Source organism: Crocuta crocuta, unplaced genomic scaffold, assembly GCF_008692635.1.
Source record: "Crocuta crocuta isolate KB4526 unplaced genomic scaffold, BGI_CrCroc_1.0 scaffold38, whole genome shotgun sequence".
In the NCBI taxonomy this organism is placed as follows: Eukaryota; Metazoa; Chordata; class Mammalia; order Carnivora; family Hyaenidae; genus Crocuta; species Crocuta crocuta.
In genome coordinates this window covers 4,437,752-4,457,683 of record NW_027532605.1, presented here as the reverse complement: position 1 = coordinate 4,457,683, position 19,932 = coordinate 4,437,752, and the positions used below count along the sequence as shown (strand labels likewise).

Below are 19,932 nucleotides of genomic sequence, written 5' to 3'. Positions count from 1 at the left end.
TAAAAAGGGTTACTTTCTTATAGTGGTGAAAACACTTTAAAGACTAACAGTACTGAGCATTGGGAAGATAGAGAACAAAGGTAGACATCTGTCCTTACCATGAGCCAGAAGTTCCACTCCTAGGTAGAGAAAATGAGAACGTGACCATAAAATGACATGTATAAGAATGATTAGTATTCATAGTAGCTCCATAGTGGAAATAACCATAATGTTCATCAAGAAAATAAATTGTGATGTGTATTAATTTATTGGAATTCTGCTTCATCATAATAGAAACTAATGATACATACAAGAACATGAATGAATCTCAAAAGGGTGATGTTGAACTAGAGTTCAGACAGAAAAGTATATATTGCCCCATTCTGTTTTTATGATGTTCTAGAACAGAGAAGTAAACTATGATAATAGAAAACAGTGGTTTCTGCAGGGGCAGGACCATTAGGAAATGACTAGAAAGAGGAACATGGAAACATTTTTGAGGTGAAGAAAATGTTCTAAATCTTGATTGTGGTGGTGGTTACATGGATATATACATGTCAAACATTGCATTGTATTGTATGTATATTTTGCCTCAGTGGAAAAATTTCAAGTCATTATTCTTAAAGCGAGAGAGTTTAGTTTTAAGATATAGTACCTAAGTTTATCTTCTAATTTTCTATGATTAACAAGATTATCCTTTCCATAGCTACCTATTTTATATTGATATACTCAATCTGCAAAAAAAAAAAAAAATGTTACTGTTAACTTTTGTAATGAGAACATTTCTTAAAGAGTGTTGTCTATTTTTGTGAATGTTATCTTCTCTTTGAAATACCAGGGAGAATATGTTGCTGCAGTACGGGACTTTTACTTGTCTGTTTATTTTTTCAAAAAGAAAACAACATCAAGGTATGAATTCCTTTTTGATCATTTTATTTAGTTGAATTTGTTGCAATTTTATTTCATCTTCATACCTGTGATCCTGAGTTGTATCTGCTTTCATTTTGCAAGTGATTGTGAAACCACTGGATTTGGAGGTGGTGTTTTTAACACAACAATGGGTGTGGTTGAGAGAATCAGTCATGCCACAAAAACCTAGGGAGCTTTGTCCAAGCAAACCTCCTTGTCCACTTAGATTCTGGTGTTCATACATGATGTCAAAATTGGATGTAGTTGAAAAAGGCTACCTCAGATGGTGATCCTTCTTGGCTGGTTTTTGAGCTTTGGAATGAATATAGGCTTTGAGACACCTGGGTTTAAAATGAGTCAAATTTAGTTTCTTTGAATCTCACTGTACCTCAAATTAACATATATTTAAAATAAGCATAATACCTATCTAGTAGAGTTGTAAGGGTGAATAAAATAACATATTTAAGGAGACTAGTGCTAAGCATGCATAGTGACTCCTCAGGTGACACCATCCTGTCTTCCTTTGACCCTGTCAGGATTAGCATTTGTTTTTCTTTGCAGTATAATAAGGATCCTGATACCTTTGGATACATTAGCCAGTTGTCACAGATATAATTTATTAGGCTTGTTTATACCCAATGTTAAAACTTAGCTTCAATTGACAAGAAACTTGAACAAACTTGGCTCGAGCAAAAGCCACTAGAAGGACTGTCTTGGCTTTACTTCAAAGTCAATGGCATGTTTCTGTGGCCAAGTTACCATGGTGGAATGTTAGTTATGTGAAGTTTATACTGTGTACTAATAAGTGTTTGTAAATTTGCGATACTTAGACATGCTTTTTTTTTTTTTAAACATGTATTCNCCCCCCCCCCCCCCCCTTTTTTTTTTTAACTACCACTTACCAAGAGACTTTAATAAGGGACACTTTTTTCCTTCTAGGTTTACTTTATCATCATCAAGAAATAAAAAACATGCTAAGAACAATTTTACATGTGTAGCGTGTCACCCAAAGGAAGATTGCATAGCAACTGGTCACAAGGATGGCAAAATTCGTCTTTGGTCAGTTGACTCATGAAGAGCATGGTGAATGTATATGTTATATTAGTCCTGCATGACAGAGCTATCCCTCAGTTCAGGAAGAAGGATAGTACTGAAAAGCCAATACTGTTGACAGAGATTAGGCTTTGCTGGTATCCTCGGTTTCTTGTATTACTGTTCTTCATTGCATAGGCGTACTATTTTAAAATGTGTAACCTTGAGCTTGGAGGAGTTCATTCCATTTTGTCTCTAATTGTTTTATTGAGGAGAACTTCTTGATNCGAACCGCGAGATCATGACCTAAGCGAAAGTCGGACGCTTAACCGACTAAGCCACCCAGGAGCCCCGATCAAACTTTAAGTGAAAAGGAAAGACTAACAATAGCGTATACCTAGTAGGACCACGATGGTCTATTGTTTGTAGAAGTGACTTTGGTGAGAAATAGAAAATGTACTTTTTTTTTTTTTTTTTTNTTGTCCTTCTCTGCCTGACTTATTTCGCTCAGCATAACACCCTCAAGGTCCATCCATGTTGCTACACATGGCCAGATTTCATTGTTTCTCATTGCCATGTAGTATTCCATGGTATAGATAAACCACATCTTCTTGATCCATTCGTCTGTTGATGGACACTTAGGCTCTTTCCATGTTTTAGCTATTGTGGAGAGTGCTGCTATGGAAAATGTACTTTTTAGATGTTAAGACCTACAAGCTTAGGGGCATCTGGGTGGCTCAGTTGGTTAAGCAGCTGACTTTGGCTCAGGTCATGATATCGCAGTTCGTGAGTTTGAGCCCTACATCAGGCTCTGTGCTGACAGCTCAGAACCTGGAGCTTGCTTCCGATTCTGTGTCTCCTCTCTCTGCACCTCCCCTGCTCACACTCTCTTTGTCTCTCATAAATAAATGTTTAAAAAATGTTTTAAAAAAGACCTACAAGTTTAATAATATAATTTATTACTTTTGACATATATTATTTTCACTATATTTGGTATGCCATTACTTTCCTAACTTAATGCCTTTGGTCAAAGTGACAATTTTGGTTTTCTCCAATAGGAGGAATTTTGATGATGATAAGAAATACACGTACACATGCTTACATTGGCACCATGATATGGTTATGGATTTGGCTTTTTCTGTGACCGGTAAGTGCACGTTTAATAATTAAACTTTTGAAGTATATGGATCAGTATTCACTGCATTTATAGTTTGAAAGGTTTAGAATTACATGCACCAGAAGAACTGTGAACACTTGTTTCTCACCCCTGTGATATGAGCTTTCTTCAGCACAATACCATACATTTTAGGTTTCAGAGCCCATTAAAGTGTACACTTGTGATAAAGTCCTTGTTGTTAACTAAAGAACCTATTTAAGTCACATTAGTTTTTTAAAATGTATGTCTACAAGGCTATAGCTTATCAGAGCAAATGATAATGCTAGTGCTTTATATCCACTACCTCATTTAATTCTTAAAGCTATGAAATGGGCATCATCTTTCTCCTTTTGCTTATAAAAGAAGTAAGATGTGTAGTTGAGAACTAACTTGTCTAAGGTCACACAGCTGGTAAGTGGGATTTGGACCTATGTCTAATTCAAAAATTTATGTGTTCAAATATTGGACAAGTTGTAGCTCATTTACACAAACTCTCATGTAGCTTAAATGGAACACAAGGTCTGAATTATTTAAAATTGTGAATGCAAATGAAATAGTCTAATAGAGTGGAACATGTGTGTACGTATATATATCTTGTTCCACGCAATATCATTTCTTCTGCCCTTCATCCTCACTTTTGTTTTCTTTGTTGTGGCCCCTACCCCAGCTGGGCCAAGACCAGTTGATACTTACTGCCACCGACTTTTCTCTGTTTTGTTACCTTGTCCATCTTGGCTGCCACCACTCATACCAGTTAGCAGTCACAGCTCTCTGTGGTGACTTTACTTAAGTCCTGGAACATTTAGAATTAGCCTTTTCAGATGAGTCTTCAGGAAGGAGTAGTTTGACTACATGGCACCTTTGCCCTGCACCAAGGCTTTGGTGTGGGAGGTACTGCAGCTAATCTGGGCTTATTAGAGAGTTGAATTCTTAGTTTTATATTACAAGCCACGTGAATATTTCTAAGTGAAAAGTAATAGTTAAAATAGTACATGGTTGTCAGTAAAATGTCAGCATTGATCCTGTATAGGTGTAAGAGAATTAATAGAAGAAGAAAATTAGTTGTCTGTGTAAATGAGCTATGACTTCTAGCTGCTTTGAGAACAGGTTGTAAGTTCAGGCGAATATGCACAGTATAAACTGGGGTATGATTCGCACCTAGTCACGCTGTGTGTGACCACTGAAGTTGCTGAGAAATTTTATCCTGGGTGTACAATTTTATCATTGACTTTTTCTACATCTATTAAGATACTTGTGATTATTCTCTTTATCACGTAGTAGGAATTAATTACATTTGTTTTTCAAGTGTCATAATCTCACATTTTTACGATAAACTCACCTCTGCAGTTTATTATCCTTTTAACATATCCTTGGATTCGGCTTGCTGATATTTTTGTTGGGGAATTTTCATCTGTCATGAAATTGGCTTATATTTTTCTTACACTTTATTAGTTTTAGTAAAGAATTATGCTGTTCTTGTAAACAAGTTGAGAAGCATTCTCTTTTTTATTAGCTGGAAGAGCATAAAATTAGTTTATTTCTTAAATGTTTGGAAAAATTTGTCATTGAAACCATCTGGCCCTAGAGGATGTTTGTTTCATTCAGTTTTTCTCACTGGCAGAAGAATTGGTCAGCAACACACTAGTCAGATATTGTTGGGAAGGAAAATCCCAGAATCCATGATGATTAAATCTGTTGTCTCAAGTTTATTAAAAGCTAGGAAGACACTTGTTTGCATATCTTTAAAATTAGTGTATTATCTCTAACATGGTAAGGAAATTTTAAATGTTGATTATATTTTTCTTTGTTTTTCCCCCCATATACTTCCCTTTTCATTTCTGTGGATGGATGAGAAGGCACCAGTCTGCTGAGTGGGGGCCGTGAATCTGTCCTTGTTGAGTGGCGCGATGCAACAGAGAAGAATAAGGAGTTCCTCCCCCGTTTAGGAGCTACTATTGAACACATTTCAGTCTCACCAGCAGGGGATTTGTTCTGTACTTCTCACTCTGATAATAGTAAGTCTGAATTTGTTGTGAGGAGACGGAGTTCTGTAATGCCTAAATTAAAACACTAGGGAATGGAAAATAAGTTAATTAAGAGTAGCATAGGATTTAACGAGCATTTTCTTCCATTTTTCCCTCTTTTCTCTACCCCTTTTTTTGACTTTACATGCCACCAGAATTCAACATTTTCAGGATCATTTTTATGAAAATTTAGAGCTAAGTGTATATGGTTCTTGTCATACCACTTCTATTTCAAAACCTTTACATATGAGATGATGTGAGCATAGAAAGTGGGCATCTATCCTTTCACAAATGTGATGACATTTTAAAAAAACGCTGTTTTTGGAAACGCTCTCAACATGAGATTCCTGTGCATTCTGACGGGAGTGGTCCAGTCTCCTACACCTCCAAAACTTTTTGCTCATTCTGTTACTACTCAGCCTAAATGTAGATCTCAGAGCCCACTGCCTCCTTTTCCTTCAAAAACACATAACTGAACAACCCGTTAGTGCAGTGACTCACTTCAAGGTAAATTGTCTTTTAGAATATATAAGTTTCTGAATTAACACTTAAAATATATTCATATGCAAAACTGATAAAACTAAAAGCCTCCAGCAGAAAAACCCCTTCTCTCCAACTGTAGTATTTTAGTTATATCACAAAATAAATTCTTGACTTTTTAATAATACTCTGAGTAAATTGAACATACTGAGTTATTTTGTATTCTGGTGTATTTTAGAATGACAAAGTCCATTGACTTTTTTTTACCTTGAAGTTCTAACCAATTTATGGTTTTGTTTTTTGTTTTATTTTGTTTACCCACAGAAATAATCATCATTCACAGAAACCTTGAGGCTTCTGCAGTAATTCAAGGCCTAGTGAAAGGTATTGCAAAACCCGGTGGGTCTGCACATTTTAGAAGTGTGACTATTTGTATGATTTTAACTGTTGCTCGTCACTTCTTTTGCAGACAGCAATATCTTTACCGGTTTGATGGTTGATCCCAGAACTAAAGCTTTGGTTTTGAATGGAAAACCTGGCCATTTGCAGTTTTATTCTCTCCAACATGATAAGCAGTTATACAATGTAAGATTTTGATCCATTAACCTTAAAACTAATGAAAGTTCCCAACAGCATCACTAGGGTCAAGTAGCTTCTAAAATAAGACCCTGTGCCTTTGTTTACTTGGACATTATCAATACTATCTGGTTACTTAGTTGAATTGTTTACAGCGTAATTCTAATGAGGCCACGGTTGCAAATTAAATCTACATGTAAGTCAGTCAGCTTCTATGCTGGCTCTCTATTTGATTATGTTTTGGACTGCATTCTAATTATCTGTAACACACATCTGTGCCTTTGAGTCACAAGAGTAAGGAAATAAGAATATGACGGTTGTAAATACAAATATGTCTCTGCTTTGTGGTAAAGTGTCATAAAATTTTCAGTGTAAAGAGGGATGCTTCTTATTAATCCTGATAAATACACTCCAGATTCCTGCTGCTTTGTGCCCCACAGTACCCTTTATAGATTTGTCATAGCAGCTGTACACTTGATCTGTTTCACTCCCCTGCATTTAAACCCTTCAAAGAAAGGAAATTTATTTGTACATTTCCAGTACAGTGCATGGAAATAATAGTTACTTGATACATATTTAGTAAAGAGACAAGTGAATAGGATAAAAGAAACAACCATAAATAAAATTCTGTTTACTTATTGTTGTCTTTCTTCACCTCCTAAAAATTATAGATTTTATTTTTGGTCTCCTTGTTTTTAATGATACAAAACTTAACCTTGAGATTTTATGTAAAGCTCTTTATAGAAACAAGAGAAAAGCGTTATCAACTAAAGGTTCTGTTGTATCATGTAAATGAGTCAGTCATCACTAAAATTTAAGGTCATTGAAGAATAAATGCTACTGAACTGGTACTATATAATGTGCTTAATAATGGCAGTTTTGATATCCATAACTAATAAATAGCTCCTTTTTATAAAAACCTGTTACTATAGGGGCGCCTGGGTGGCTCAGCCAGTTGAGTATCCGACTTCAGCTCAGGTCATGATCTCACAGTTCGTGGGTTCAAGCCCTGCGTCGGGCTCTGTGCTGACCGCTAGCTCAGAGCCTGGAGCCTCCTTCAGATTCTGTGTCTCCCTCTCTCTCTGACCCTCCCCTGCTCATGCTGTCTCTCTCTCTGTCTTTCAAAACTAAATAAAACATTAAAAATTTTAAAAAAAACCTGTTACTATAGATTCTGGAAATTATCTGTAGTTAATTACCATTCCTTGAAAACTTGAACATATATGTTTTTACATTAATAAGCATTTGGGATTTTTTTTAACCCTTCAGTTAGATATTATACAGCAAGAATATATCAATGATTATGGCCTGATCCAAATCGAGCTAACAAAGGCTGCATTTGGCTGTTATGGTAACTGGCTTGCAACAGTGGAACAACGTCAAGAAAAGGAAACAGAGCTTGAATTGCAGATGAAACTGTGGATGTATAATAAGAAAACACAAGGGTAATACTGTCTATGTGGCCGTTTAAATTCAGAACGGAAAATATTTGACTATTTTACGACTTTATTTGTCTTTAAAATGTTTCATTTTGATAAATTTTAGATTTAGAGAAATGAGAAAGGTGTTACTCTCCTAATAAAGTCTTTAAGCTTTCTGCTTTGGGAAAGTATTGGTGTCCTCCAAGTTTTAATCTCATCTCAATGCATAAATGAAGAAACATGAAAAAGTGACACCCTCAAGAACATAGTACCTAACTTCAAGCAGATTCAAAATTAGAATCCAAATTTCTTAGTTCCTTTGCTCTTTTATTAACATTGTACCATCTCCTTCAGAAGGACAGCTGTGGTAGGCAGCAGAGGTGTATTGTAGTGTAACCTGCATGTTTTGATTAGATAGGAGGTTCACTAGTTTCTCATACCTTGATTATAGTAGCCATTTATCAGATCCTTGCTATGTGCCAAGAATTAGGCTTAGTGCTTTTGTCCTACCGATCTTCAGAGAAATACTATAAGATAAACTTATTTTCTACATTTTACAGATGAGGAAATAGGCCCAGAGGGATTAATAGATTGTCACTAGTCACTTCTTAAAACATGGACTTTTAAAAAATCACAAGACAGTCTTGGCCTGATGCTCTTTTAAGTACACCATGCTAACATAGATTATCTTTTATTCGTAGCAGCTGTCAAGCTGGAAACAGGCTTTAAGAAGTAATTTGGATGACTGTAAATGTTAAATATTGACCAGGGCAATTTGAATAGATAGTTCTCTTTTTTGTATTTTCTTGCCACAAGTAGGGGCTTTAACAGCCATTCCATTTTTTGCTTATTCTCAAAGGTAGGGGGTAAGACATCTGAGTTCTGTGCCATTTTCTTGCAGAGTTTAGTACAGTAGGCTTTCACCATAAGTTGACCGTATACGTCATCTCTATATTGTGTAAGTTATAGGAAGGCAGAGATAACGTGTTAGAACTCTTTATATCTTGTGGCCATTAGAGGTAGAGCACTGTTGTCAGTCTAGATAATGTATCAGCTGCTTGTTCCTAAAGATGCTCTTATAAAAGATACCATAAGAAATTCTTACATGACAGTATATATCATATTGTTCTGATGTAAAAATAAATTGGTGATTTCCTTTCTGTTAGGTTTGTTCTCAATACAAAGGTTAATATGCCACATGAAGACCACATCACAGCTCTCTGTTTCTGTAATGCAGAAAAATTTGAAAACCCCATCTTGGTTACAGCTAGTAAAGATGGTCACTTCAAAGTATGGATATTAACAGATGATTCTGATATATACAGTAAGTTAATTAAATATGGTATGTCAGTGCATAGTCTTAAAAATTGATGTTTATCTCTTTCATGAATTGTATTCATTCTAGAAGGACATTTTCTACCTTATTCAATGCTGTGGGTATTGATTAATCAAGTGCTGACTGTTAGGATACAGTTAAAAAAAAAACAATTCCTTCACTCTTCCACTAGAGGGAGTTCAGGATCTCCAGGAATGGGCATAAATTTCAAACCAATCAATGCTTTATAGCATTTCTAACTAAAGTTTCTGAGAGCCGGGTTTTTTGTTCTTTTTTTGTAATCCTTATTGCTTATAACTACTCTAAAATATTACCTAGAATTTATACCATTTCTGAATTATATGATGTATGTTTCCGCAGAAAAAGCTGTTGGCTGGACCTGTGATTTTGTGGGTAGTTATCACAAATACCAAGCAACTAACTGTTGTTTCTCTGAAGATGGCTCTTTACTAGCAGTTAGTTTTGAGGAAATAGTTACAATATGGGATTCAGAGACATGGGAACTTAAACGTACATTTTGTCAACGAGCTGGGAAAATAAGGTAAATAATTTGGGGAGTATGTCATACTTGTTTTTAATTTAAACAGGTCTTTCCACATAAACTTTATTGGTAATTTATGCTTCTACTAAAGGTAGTCTGGGTCATTGGGGGGTCAGCAGCAAACCAGAATGGTGAGAAGCTAAAAATTTCAGGTGTGTGAACCATTTACTGTGATTTTACCCCTTTCTAAAATCAGGATTAACATTTAACTCTTGACCTACAAAATTTTTTTCTTTATAACAAATACTTTTCATGGTTGTGCTGCATAATAGAAGCTAATAACCCTCAGTCAATCCAAACAATGCTTATCTTCTGTTTTGCCATTAAAAACAATGTCCTACTCAAACTTGTATCTAAGAAGGACAAAAGAAAAAGCAGCAGTTATCTGGTATTTTACTTCAACAACTGGCATTTGAGGACAGACTGGCAGGTGGCTAACAATAGTTTTTAATTCCCAACATATTTTGCTTTATAAAACCTCCTTCAGAATTCGTATTGTTTCTTCCTCTATGTTAAATGAGCATAAAAAAGGTTTTTTGTTAAATACCCTTGTACATTTTACATACATGTTGTCTATAATATGCATCAATTATACTGTGCAGCATATTAGAGGAAAAAACTGTGTGAAACTGTTTCATTAAACCTGTGTTTACAAAGAAACAAAAGAGCAGAGTAAACCTTTTCTTTTAGTCTCCTTTGCCCCTTTTTTCTGCAGGATAGTCTTAAACAAAATACATGTCTATCTAAAAATCTGCATAGTGTAAAATTATACTAGAAGTCTGCAGTCCAATACTCAGTGTGCTGAAACTGACAGTTAACTTCCTTGTGGTTTTAACATAGGCACCTTTGCTTTGGGAGACTGACTTGTTCAAAGTATCTTCTTGGTACTACTGAAAATGGCATTCTTTGCTGTTGGAATCTGCTCAGTTGTGCATGTAAGGTATTGTTTTACTTGGCAAAGCATATAAGTAGCCATCAAACGTTGACATTTTTATCTTAGGTCTCTATTCAGAGAGTATATATAATTTTTGAATGTACCCTTTAACAAACCTAACAAATGTGGACTTACTTATATTTACTCCTTTCATTTGTTGGTATTTTACTCAGTTGAATATGTTTGGAAGCTTTGGTGGTTGCTTAGTAATGAATGTATGTGATAGTCTCTTTATATTCTCTACAGTGATTCTGCTTAACATTTTGCCCATGTTTAGCAGCTGTGGAAAAGCACTGAAACGATAACTATTTTATAGTATGTGGAAGGAATACTTTGTTTTTCCACTTCCTGCCCATCGCTTTAGTGCAGCCTTCCACGGACATTTTCAGTTTGTTACCGTATGTTATTTGGAAGTGTAAAATCCCTCTTCCTAAGAATAATAGAGTTGATTATCCCAGTAAAAATGGAGTATGTGCTTTAAATAACAAGCTTAAAAAAAGCTTTTGGTGAATCTCTTAGAAGTAACTTGCTCTTTTTCTGCGCCCCCCCCCTCCCCCCAGTGGAATGGAGTGCAAAATTAAATGTTAGAGTTATGGAACCTGATCCTAATTCAGAGAATATTGCTGCAATCTCTCAGTCTTCAGTGGGTTCAGACTGTAAGTACAGACCATACTTTGATAACAAGACGAAATCTATTACCAAACTTTTCTTTTTAACATCTTCAATATAATTTGAGTTAGTCTTGCTTTTAAATCAGATGTTTATTTGAGGTGTGCTGTTGTCCTTTCTTGAGTTCTTACTCCAACATCTTGTTATTAATGCATTCATACTTCTAAGAGGGCTCCACTACATCCCTCATTTTTCTACATGCCAGTCCCACTCAATTCAAAGGTCCCAAGAGAGATGTTGCCCATCTGAAGCATTTCAGGAAGCTTTAATCATTTCTTTCTCTATGCTCTTGAAAAACTTTCTACAGATCCTGTTCTGGTACTTAGACACCAAAATATTATTGCATTTTATCTTGTCTTCTGCAGTAGGACCTGGTCTCTGGAACGGGGATTCTTCTTCCTTTTTTTTTTTTAATCTTCATAACCTCTTTCCTAACCTGCTTGGCACGTAGCAGGCACCCAGTAGATAGTTGTTGAATCAGAGCCTAAAATAATCATGACCTGGGCCATTTACTCAATGGGGTAAGTCCCAGGATTAGTGTGGTCTGCTAACCTTAAGCTGGAACTAACCTTTGCAGGCAAAATGTTATTGTCTGTTTGTTTTTTCCCTCTAGTGTTTGTATTTAAACCTAGTGAGCCAAGGCCATTGTATATTCAAAAGAATATCTCCAGAGAGGAAGTCCAGTGGGGAGTGTTTGTTCCACGAGATGTCCCTGAATCATTCACCTCTGAAGCTTACCAATGGCTGAACAGATCCCAGTTTTATTTCCTAACAAAATCTCAGGTAACCATCCCACCTCAAAAAGAGAACCACTTTGTATATATAATTTTCATTTGATTTGATATTTGAGCCCATAACTGGTGGAACAGTTGTATTAAAGGATTACTTCCCAGAAGAAGGAATCCAGTATGCTCAGTACAGCAGTATTACCAGTGTAAGTGTATTTGCACCACTTTACCCCATACCTTTTAGATTCTAAGTGTTGTCTGCATTCTCTCCGTGACAGTGGAAAGGCAGAAGACAACTAAAATACTTTAAATGGTAGTTATTAGTGTGGTTGATATAGATAGATAGATAATAAATATAAGTATGGCTTCTGTTTGATCCATGAGTTGAATTCTATTTCATTACTAGTCAGTTCTTAAATAAGATTTCTGAGAACAATCTTGTAACTGTCACAGCTGTTACTAAATATGTTTTAAGTCTTCTATTTGGGCAGATATACATATCAAGATGAAGTATTGACCTCATTTTTTAACTCCACAACAAATTTTTCTTTAGATTTTGCATCATTAATCTCTTTTCAGAGTTTATTGACATTCAGTACAAAGTCTCCAGAAGAGAAACTCACACCAACAAGCAAACAGGTATGTTTTAGCCACTAACAGTGCAGACTACGTTGCCTCCCTACACAGATAACCTTAGCTATTTGAATTCAGCTATGAGAAGAATGTTCCACCTACCCTAACATGGAATTCCTAACGTGGAATAACGTGGAATTAAACATACACTTATAAGCTACTTGGCCTCTTTTGAGGTTATATTTACTCTTCTAAAATGTAGTTTTAGTCTGTAATATTAAAAAGTATATACTTGTGACTTAAAGAATCACATAGTTATACAAGACTTTTGGGTAAACTTGCTAACATCACTGCCATCACCCACAAAGATCATCACCTTCAACTCTTCTAGCCAGAGTTTATTTGCCTCCCTAGCTCTACGAAACATGTCTATATTACTAATTCTGGATTTTTCAGATATAATTACTGTCTTTTAACTGATCAAGTTGTTACTTTTTTTCACACCACCACTTCCCTTATGTACATAACACACACATGCTTTTCTCAGTATAGATAAATCGGGTGTCAATATTCATTATAACTAGTAACAATTCACAGCCGAGTCATGTAATAACTAACAGATTATTTTTCTTTTATTTGTAACTTTGTTTTCTCTGAAGTTAATGATTATATTCTTTATTTGTATAGTTTTATATTTACTCAAGTTGTGTAAATATTCTCTCAGTATTTTTAGATACACTAGGTATTCTTTCACATCTTGAAGGAATATTTCCAAGAGCCTCTGATTTGCTGCAGTCTGGACTGATTGCTCTATAAACTTATAAACTTTCTATACAGTAGTCATTAAAGGATCTATAATCACCATCATTTGGGGAATCATTTTACCTCTACTGTAGTAGATCATATAGCTTTCCCCTTTCTCTGATTCCTTTGCTTTGATGAAGCACTTTGTATTAGTTCATGGGAGACACATTTAAGACCTTGTATGTTTGGAAATGTTTCTGTTCTCTCCCATTTGATTGGCTCTAAAAAGTTTCAGGTTGAAAATCATTTTCTCTTAGAACTTTGAAGGTGTTGTCGTACTTTATAGCTTTGGGTGTTACTGGAAGTCTAATACCATTCTTATTTCTATTCCTTTATCTGTAAACTAGCTTTATTTTTCTCCGAAAACCCCTTGAATTCGTTCAACAATTTATTGTTGAATATCTATAGGCCCGGGACTGTTCTGAATGATTGGAGTACACCAGTAAGCAAAACACGTCTCTAATATTATGGTGTTTACACTCCAGCAGCAAGATACAACAAGCATGAAATAAGTAAAATATATAATACTTATTTAGAAAGTGGTAAGAGGGTGCCTGGGTGGCTAAATCAGTTTAGTGTCCAACTCTTGCTCTTGGTTCAGTTATGGTCCCAGGGTCATGGGAGCAAGCCCCACATCGGGCTTTTCTCTGAACAGGGAGCCAACTTAAGAGTCTCTCTCCCTCTACTCCTGCCCCCCATCAAAAAAAAAAAAAAAAAAACAGCATTATATATGGAGGAATAGAGGAAATGGGTGTGGGATGCAGCTTGCCAATTTATGTAGGGCAAAGTAGGCCTTGATGAAAAGAGAGACTTGGGCTTTTCCTCCAAGTAAAATGTGGAGCCCATTGGAGAGTTCTGGGTTTTTTTACTTTATTTTTGAGAGAGAGAACCTGGGAGGAGCAGAGAGAAAGGGAGACAAAGAATCCCAAGTAGGATCTATGATGTTGGCGCAGTTTGATGGGGAGCTCAAACTCACGAGATCATGACTTGGGCAGCCAAAGTCAGAGACTTAACCAACAAAGCCACTCAGGTTCCCCACCCCTTGGAGAGTTTTAATGTAAGAAATGACTAAAAAAGAATTATTTCTTTGCCTTAAATTTTCTGTTCTTCTGTTTGTTACTTAGTGCTGTACTTTCTAGAAGGGCACTTTAATATTCTTATTTTTTCCGCCTGTTTTCCTTCTACTTTCAGGGAGATTGCTTCATCTTTATCATCTAATCTGCTTTTTTCTCTTTTGCGTACTCCCATATCCATGTTTGGGGTGTTTTCCATCTGTTTTGGTATCTTTCATTTCAGAGGTTTTCATCAGAGTCCGATGATTCTTGGCTGGCTGTCTTTATTCAAAAGTGATCAGAAAAGTCATTTGGAAGGTCTTTGCCTAAGTAGAACTTGTCTGTTGGCCTCTACTGTGTGGCTGTTTTTGAGAAAGTCTCCAAAGTCATTACTTTTAGGTCTTTTTGTGATTGCCCAGATAAAATTCTCCTGAGTTTTTGCCTAGAGGGTATCAACCTGGAAGGACGCTCTGCGAAGCACGGCTGCCTGCAGCTGTGGAGACACCGCCACCGGCCCCCCAGGCACTGCGCTTTAGACACACTTTTGTTCCACTCTCCCAAGAATGTGCTTCCCGCCCTCTGCTGGGGCTCAGAAGGTCTAGGGATCGGAGTCCTCTCTAAATAGACATTCAGCCGGGCTCCCTGGTTATTTGTTAGCCCTTTCCTGAGGTACTGTTAGTACCAATTCCTGAGTATTTGCAGGATTCCACAGTATAAGTCAGGATGCTTCTTGGCTTTCCCCAGCCAGCTTAGAATTCTTTCTCAGGTCTCTGCTAGGTTACTTACCACTCTTGAACCTGCTTTCCACTTTCCAACATGTTATTATTTACCTATATTCTTTCCTGTGGGTTTATGTCCTTTTAAAAACTCATTTGCTATCATGTCATTGGGGGAGAAGCAGTGGTATGTATTTTGTTCTTTCAAATGTCCAGTTTTCCCTTAAGTGGGCTACTAGACCTCAGTTGCTTTACCTATAAAATTTAAGAATAATACTAGATAATTTTTAAAGTTCCTTCCATTCCTTGACATTTTAGAACTGAGTACATTTTTATGTCAAAGGCAATTCTTCCTCTTTATTGAAGAAATTTCCCTTTGTCTTAAATCCTTTCAGCTACTAGCAGAAGAAAGTCTTCCAACAACCCCATTTTATTTCATACTGGGAAAGCACAGGGAACAGCAGGATGAAAAAATAAATGAGGCTTTGGAGTGTGAACTGGTACAACTACCCTTAACAGAAAACATACCTGCAATTAGCGAGGTGAGTGATTCACAACATGAAACAGGTTAAATATGTTAAAGCACCTTAAGCTATAGTTTTTATATAATCAATTTATAACAGATAATTTTTGAATAATTATTTGTATGCTGTGCAGTTTTAATACCCAAACCAAATAGCATAAGTTTACAATTCCAGATTATTGTGGTCTGACCTGAGGGGTGGCATTATTGTTTGCATAAGTGTCAGAAGGCGGGAATACATTTTTGGGGGTTTGGTTTTTCTGTAGAGAAAGCCTGTTACATTCAGCTGGTGGCATTAAATCATTTTAAATGAAACTCTGTTTTTCTGGGTTTTTTACTTTAGCTACTTCATACTCCAGCCCATGTTTTGCCATCTGCTTCTTTACTCTGCTCCAAGTTTGTAAGTTCACTGCTGCTATCTAAGGAGACCAAGAGGTAAAGCAGTTTTTAAAATGTTTAGATATTGCTTCGGGAAACAGAATGGTTATCTTTTATTAGAATGTTCTTTCACTTTGAGGCTTCAACAGTGTGTGGGTTAGGGCACTGACCCCCTCACAGTCAAAAATCCAGGTGTAACTTTTGACTCCTACAAAACTTAATTAACTACTAATGTCTGCTGGTGCTTGGAAGTCTGACCAATAACATTAACGTTAACAGTCAGTGAACATACCTTTTTATGTTATATACTGTGTTCTTACAGTAAGGTAAACCAGAGAAAAGAAATTAAAATCATAAGGAAGAGAAAATACATTTGTAGTATTGTACTGTATCCAAAAAAAATCTGTATATAAATGGATCTGCACATTCTAAACCCATGTTGTCCAGTGGTCAACTGTATTTCTCTTTAAGCTTTAACATGCAGTTAAGGGATATACGACTATTAAGCCAAGTAAATAGAATACATTGAGAATATTTTTTAGAACGATCTCTTGTGTGTATGGTTTAAGGATTTGTTCTATAATTAAAAATTACACACCTGTTTTTTATAATAACCCATAATTTATAAAAAATTTTTTTCATGCTTATTTGTTTAAGAGAGAAAGCAGAGGAGGCATAGAGAGAGAATCCCAAACAGTGTAGAGCCCAACATGGTGCTCAATCTCACGAACCATGAGATCATGACCTAAGCCAAGTCAGGAGTCACATGCTTAACCAACTGGGCACCCTAACCCATAGTTTCTAAAGTGTGCTTAATAACAAGATTTTTCACTACTTTCCCAGTATGGTTATATTTCTACATAGGTGTCTTAAGTTAGAAAGTTATTATTTAGAAACATTTTTTAATATTGTTTATATTTTGTTTTGTTGTTATGAAAGTGATGAAGAAATTCCTGAAGATGTAGATATGGAAGAAGGAAAAGAAAGTGATGATTCAGATGAAGAAAATGATTTTACTGAAAAGATCCCAGATACAAATAACACAGATTTGGGAGAAGACCTTCTACATCAGTTGTCAAAATCTGAAGAAAAAGAACTAAGAAAATTTAGAAAAGTAGACTACAGCTGGATAACTGCCCTTTGAGCCTTGGAGATGGGGAAGGTTCTTGCACTTTGTGTTTTTTTATTGTATGTTGATACTCCAAAAGCATCTACTGTTATTTCTCTTCTTAAAATATTAAGTATGAACAGGCTTTACATTTTAAGTAACTGATAATTCGATAATTCAAAGCTGTCTTTGCATCATGCTTAATGTTGCTGGGTGCATTCACATGGACACCATCTCATTTTTGAGTAACATCAGCCTTTAAAATAGCTAGATATTTTTCTCACAAGTGATTACAGCAGATGTCCCCTTATCTGCAATTTGGAGGTATAANGGTAAAAAAAAAAAAAAAAAAAAAAATCCTACAATTAAGTACACTCTACCTAGGGAGGTTATTCAGAATAGAAGGAGAGGGGAAAAAAAGTTCTGTTGAATAAAAGTTAAAAGGAATTCATCACCACTTAAATGTTAACGGGTGCCTGCGTGGCTCAGTCAGTTAAGTGACTCTTGGTTTTGGTTCCGGTCATGATCTCACAGTCAAGGTCAGGCTCTGCACTGAGCATGGAGCCTGCTTGGGATTCTCTGCCCCTCTGCTGCTCCCACATGTTCTGTCAAAAAAATTTTTTTAATGTTAAAGGGACTTCTTTAAGAGAAAGAGCATAATTATAAATAGGAAAATTAGAAAAAAGCTATAAGATATTTCTACATTCATGAAACATGGAGTAAAAAAGTTCTTTTAGAATATGTTCCAACTTGAGTGTTTACCAACTTAATGTAGACTGCTATATACTTGGGATGTTACACAAAAAATAGCCAAGCATAAATTATCAATCAGAAGGAAAGCAAGCAGGAGAAGAAAGGAACAAAAATGTAATAAAACCAGAAAACAACATTGGCAATAAGTACATACCTATTGATTAAAGGTCTAAATGCTTCCATTAAAAGACAGGGTTAGGGTATGGGGACATATTATATGTTGCCTGCAAGAGACTTGCTTCAGACCTAAAGATATACACAGACTAAAAGTGAATAAGTAGAAAAATACGTGATGCAAATAGAAGTAAAAAAACCAAAAGCTGAGGTAGGAATATTTCAGACAAAATAGACTTATTTTTTTTTATGTTTTATTTATTTCTGAGAGAGAGGGAAACACAGAGTCTGAAACAGGCTCCAGGCCCTGAGCTAGCTGTCCACACAGAGCCCAACACAGTGCTCGAACCCACAAACCATGAGATCATGACCTGAGCTGAAGTCGGATGCTTAACCGACTGAGCCACCCAGGTGCCCCAGACAAAATAGACTTTAAAACAAAGACTATGACAAGAGCCTAGGACATTACCTAATGATAAAAGGATCAATCCAACAAAACATATCACAATTGTAAATACGCACCCAACACTGGGGCAACTAAATACATAAAGCAAATATTAACAGACTTAAATGGAGAAGTTGACAGTAATGAAATAGTGGGGAATATTAACACCCCAGTTACATCAATGGATAGATCATCCAGGCAGAAAACCAATAAGGAAACAGTGTCTTGGAACAACACATTAGACCAAATGGGCGTAACAGATGAATACGGAACATACCATCCAAAAACATCAGAACATATTCTTTTCAACTGCACATGGAACATTCTCCTGGATAATTCGCATGTTAGGCCACAAAACAACTCTTAATAAATTTAAGATTGCCATATAACAGCTTCTCCAACCACAATGGTAAGAAACTAGAAATCCTCCCTCCGTCCGCCCCCAAAAAATCCTAAAAAACAAATGTGGAAGCTAAACACATGTTACTAGATAACCAATGGATTAATAAGGAAACCAGAAAGTACATGAGAGGCAAATGAAAATATCTATCCAAGATCCTTGGGACACAGTGAAAACAGTTCTAAGGGAAATTGACAGCAATACAGACCTACCTCAAAACAAAAATCTCAAACAATCTAACCTGATACCTAAAAGAACTAGAAAAAGGACAAACAAAGCTAAGATTAGTAGAAAGCAGGAAATAATGATCAAAGCAGAAATAAGTGAATTGCAACAAAATAGAAAATACCAATGAAACCAAGAGCTGATTCTTTCAGAAGATAAAGTTCATAAAACGTTAGCCAGACTCCTCAAGAAAAAGGAGGACAAAAAGAAGAAAAAAAAAAACATAACCACCAACACCACAAAAATACAAAGGATTATAAGAGACTACAAAGCAGTTAATGTCTATTCTCAAACTATTCCAAAGAGAAGAGGAAGGAAAGATTCCAATTAAATTCTACAAGGCCATCATTACCCTGATAGGAAAAGCAGACAAAGACATTACAAAAAGAAAACTACAGGCCAATATCCCTTATGAACATAGATGCAGAAATCCTCAAAATACTAGCAAGCTGTATTTAACATTCCATTAAAAGTATTCACCACAATCAAGTAGTTTGTATGGCAGATGTAAGGAAGGTTCAGTATTCACAAATCAATGAGATACACTGCATTATCAAAATGAAGGATAAAAATATAATCTCCATAGTTGCAGAAAAAGCATTTCACAAAATTCAACATCTATTCATGATAAATCTCAACAATGTATGGAGAGAACATACCTAAACATAACTAAGGCTATATATGGAAAACAGCTAAGATCATAATCTGGTGAAAAACAGCTTTTTTCCTAAGAATAGGAGTAAGATAAGGATGTCCACTCTCACCACTTTTATTCAACATAGTATTAGAAGTCCTAGCCACAGCAACCAGACAAGAAAAAGAAAAGGCACTCAAATGGGTAAGGAAGTGGTTAAACTATCACTATTTGCAGGTGACGCAGTACTATGCATAGAACCTAAAGACTCCACCATAAAACTTAGAAATAAATGAATTTAGTAATGTTGCAGGATAAAAAATACACATAAATCAGCTGTTTTTTTATACACTAACAACAAAGTAGCAGAAAGAAACTGAGAAAATCCCATTTACAGTTGCACCAAAAATAATAAAATTCCT

General features: G+C 35.8%; 1 protein-coding gene across 1 annotated transcript in view; it reads left to right on the top strand.

Moving 5' to 3' along the window:
- Window positions 1-17,263, top strand: part of WDR75 (WD repeat domain 75) — a 29,747-nt gene extending 12,484 nt beyond the window's left edge. Inside the window, exons 6-21 of the mRNA XM_077780253.1 lie at window positions 818-888; window positions 1,828-1,947; window positions 2,979-3,067; window positions 4,933-5,091; window positions 5,905-5,964; window positions 6,050-6,165; window positions 7,426-7,601; window positions 8,744-8,901; window positions 9,274-9,454; window positions 10,295-10,389; window positions 10,949-11,044; window positions 11,671-11,840; window positions 12,365-12,424; window positions 15,326-15,472; window positions 15,797-15,888; window positions 16,771-17,263. Coding sequence (XP_077636379.1) covers window positions 818-888; window positions 1,828-1,947; window positions 2,979-3,067; window positions 4,933-5,091; window positions 5,905-5,964; window positions 6,050-6,165; window positions 7,426-7,601; window positions 8,744-8,901; window positions 9,274-9,454; window positions 10,295-10,389; window positions 10,949-11,044; window positions 11,671-11,840; window positions 12,365-12,424; window positions 15,326-15,472; window positions 15,797-15,888; window positions 16,771-16,975 — 1,995 coding nt within the window. The 3' untranslated portion in view covers window positions 16,976-17,263. The remainder of the gene's footprint in view (window positions 1-817; window positions 889-1,827; window positions 1,948-2,978; window positions 3,068-4,932; window positions 5,092-5,904; window positions 5,965-6,049; window positions 6,166-7,425; window positions 7,602-8,743; window positions 8,902-9,273; window positions 9,455-10,294; window positions 10,390-10,948; window positions 11,045-11,670; window positions 11,841-12,364; window positions 12,425-15,325; window positions 15,473-15,796; window positions 15,889-16,770) is intronic.
- Window positions 17,264-19,932: the final 2,669 nt, after the last annotated feature.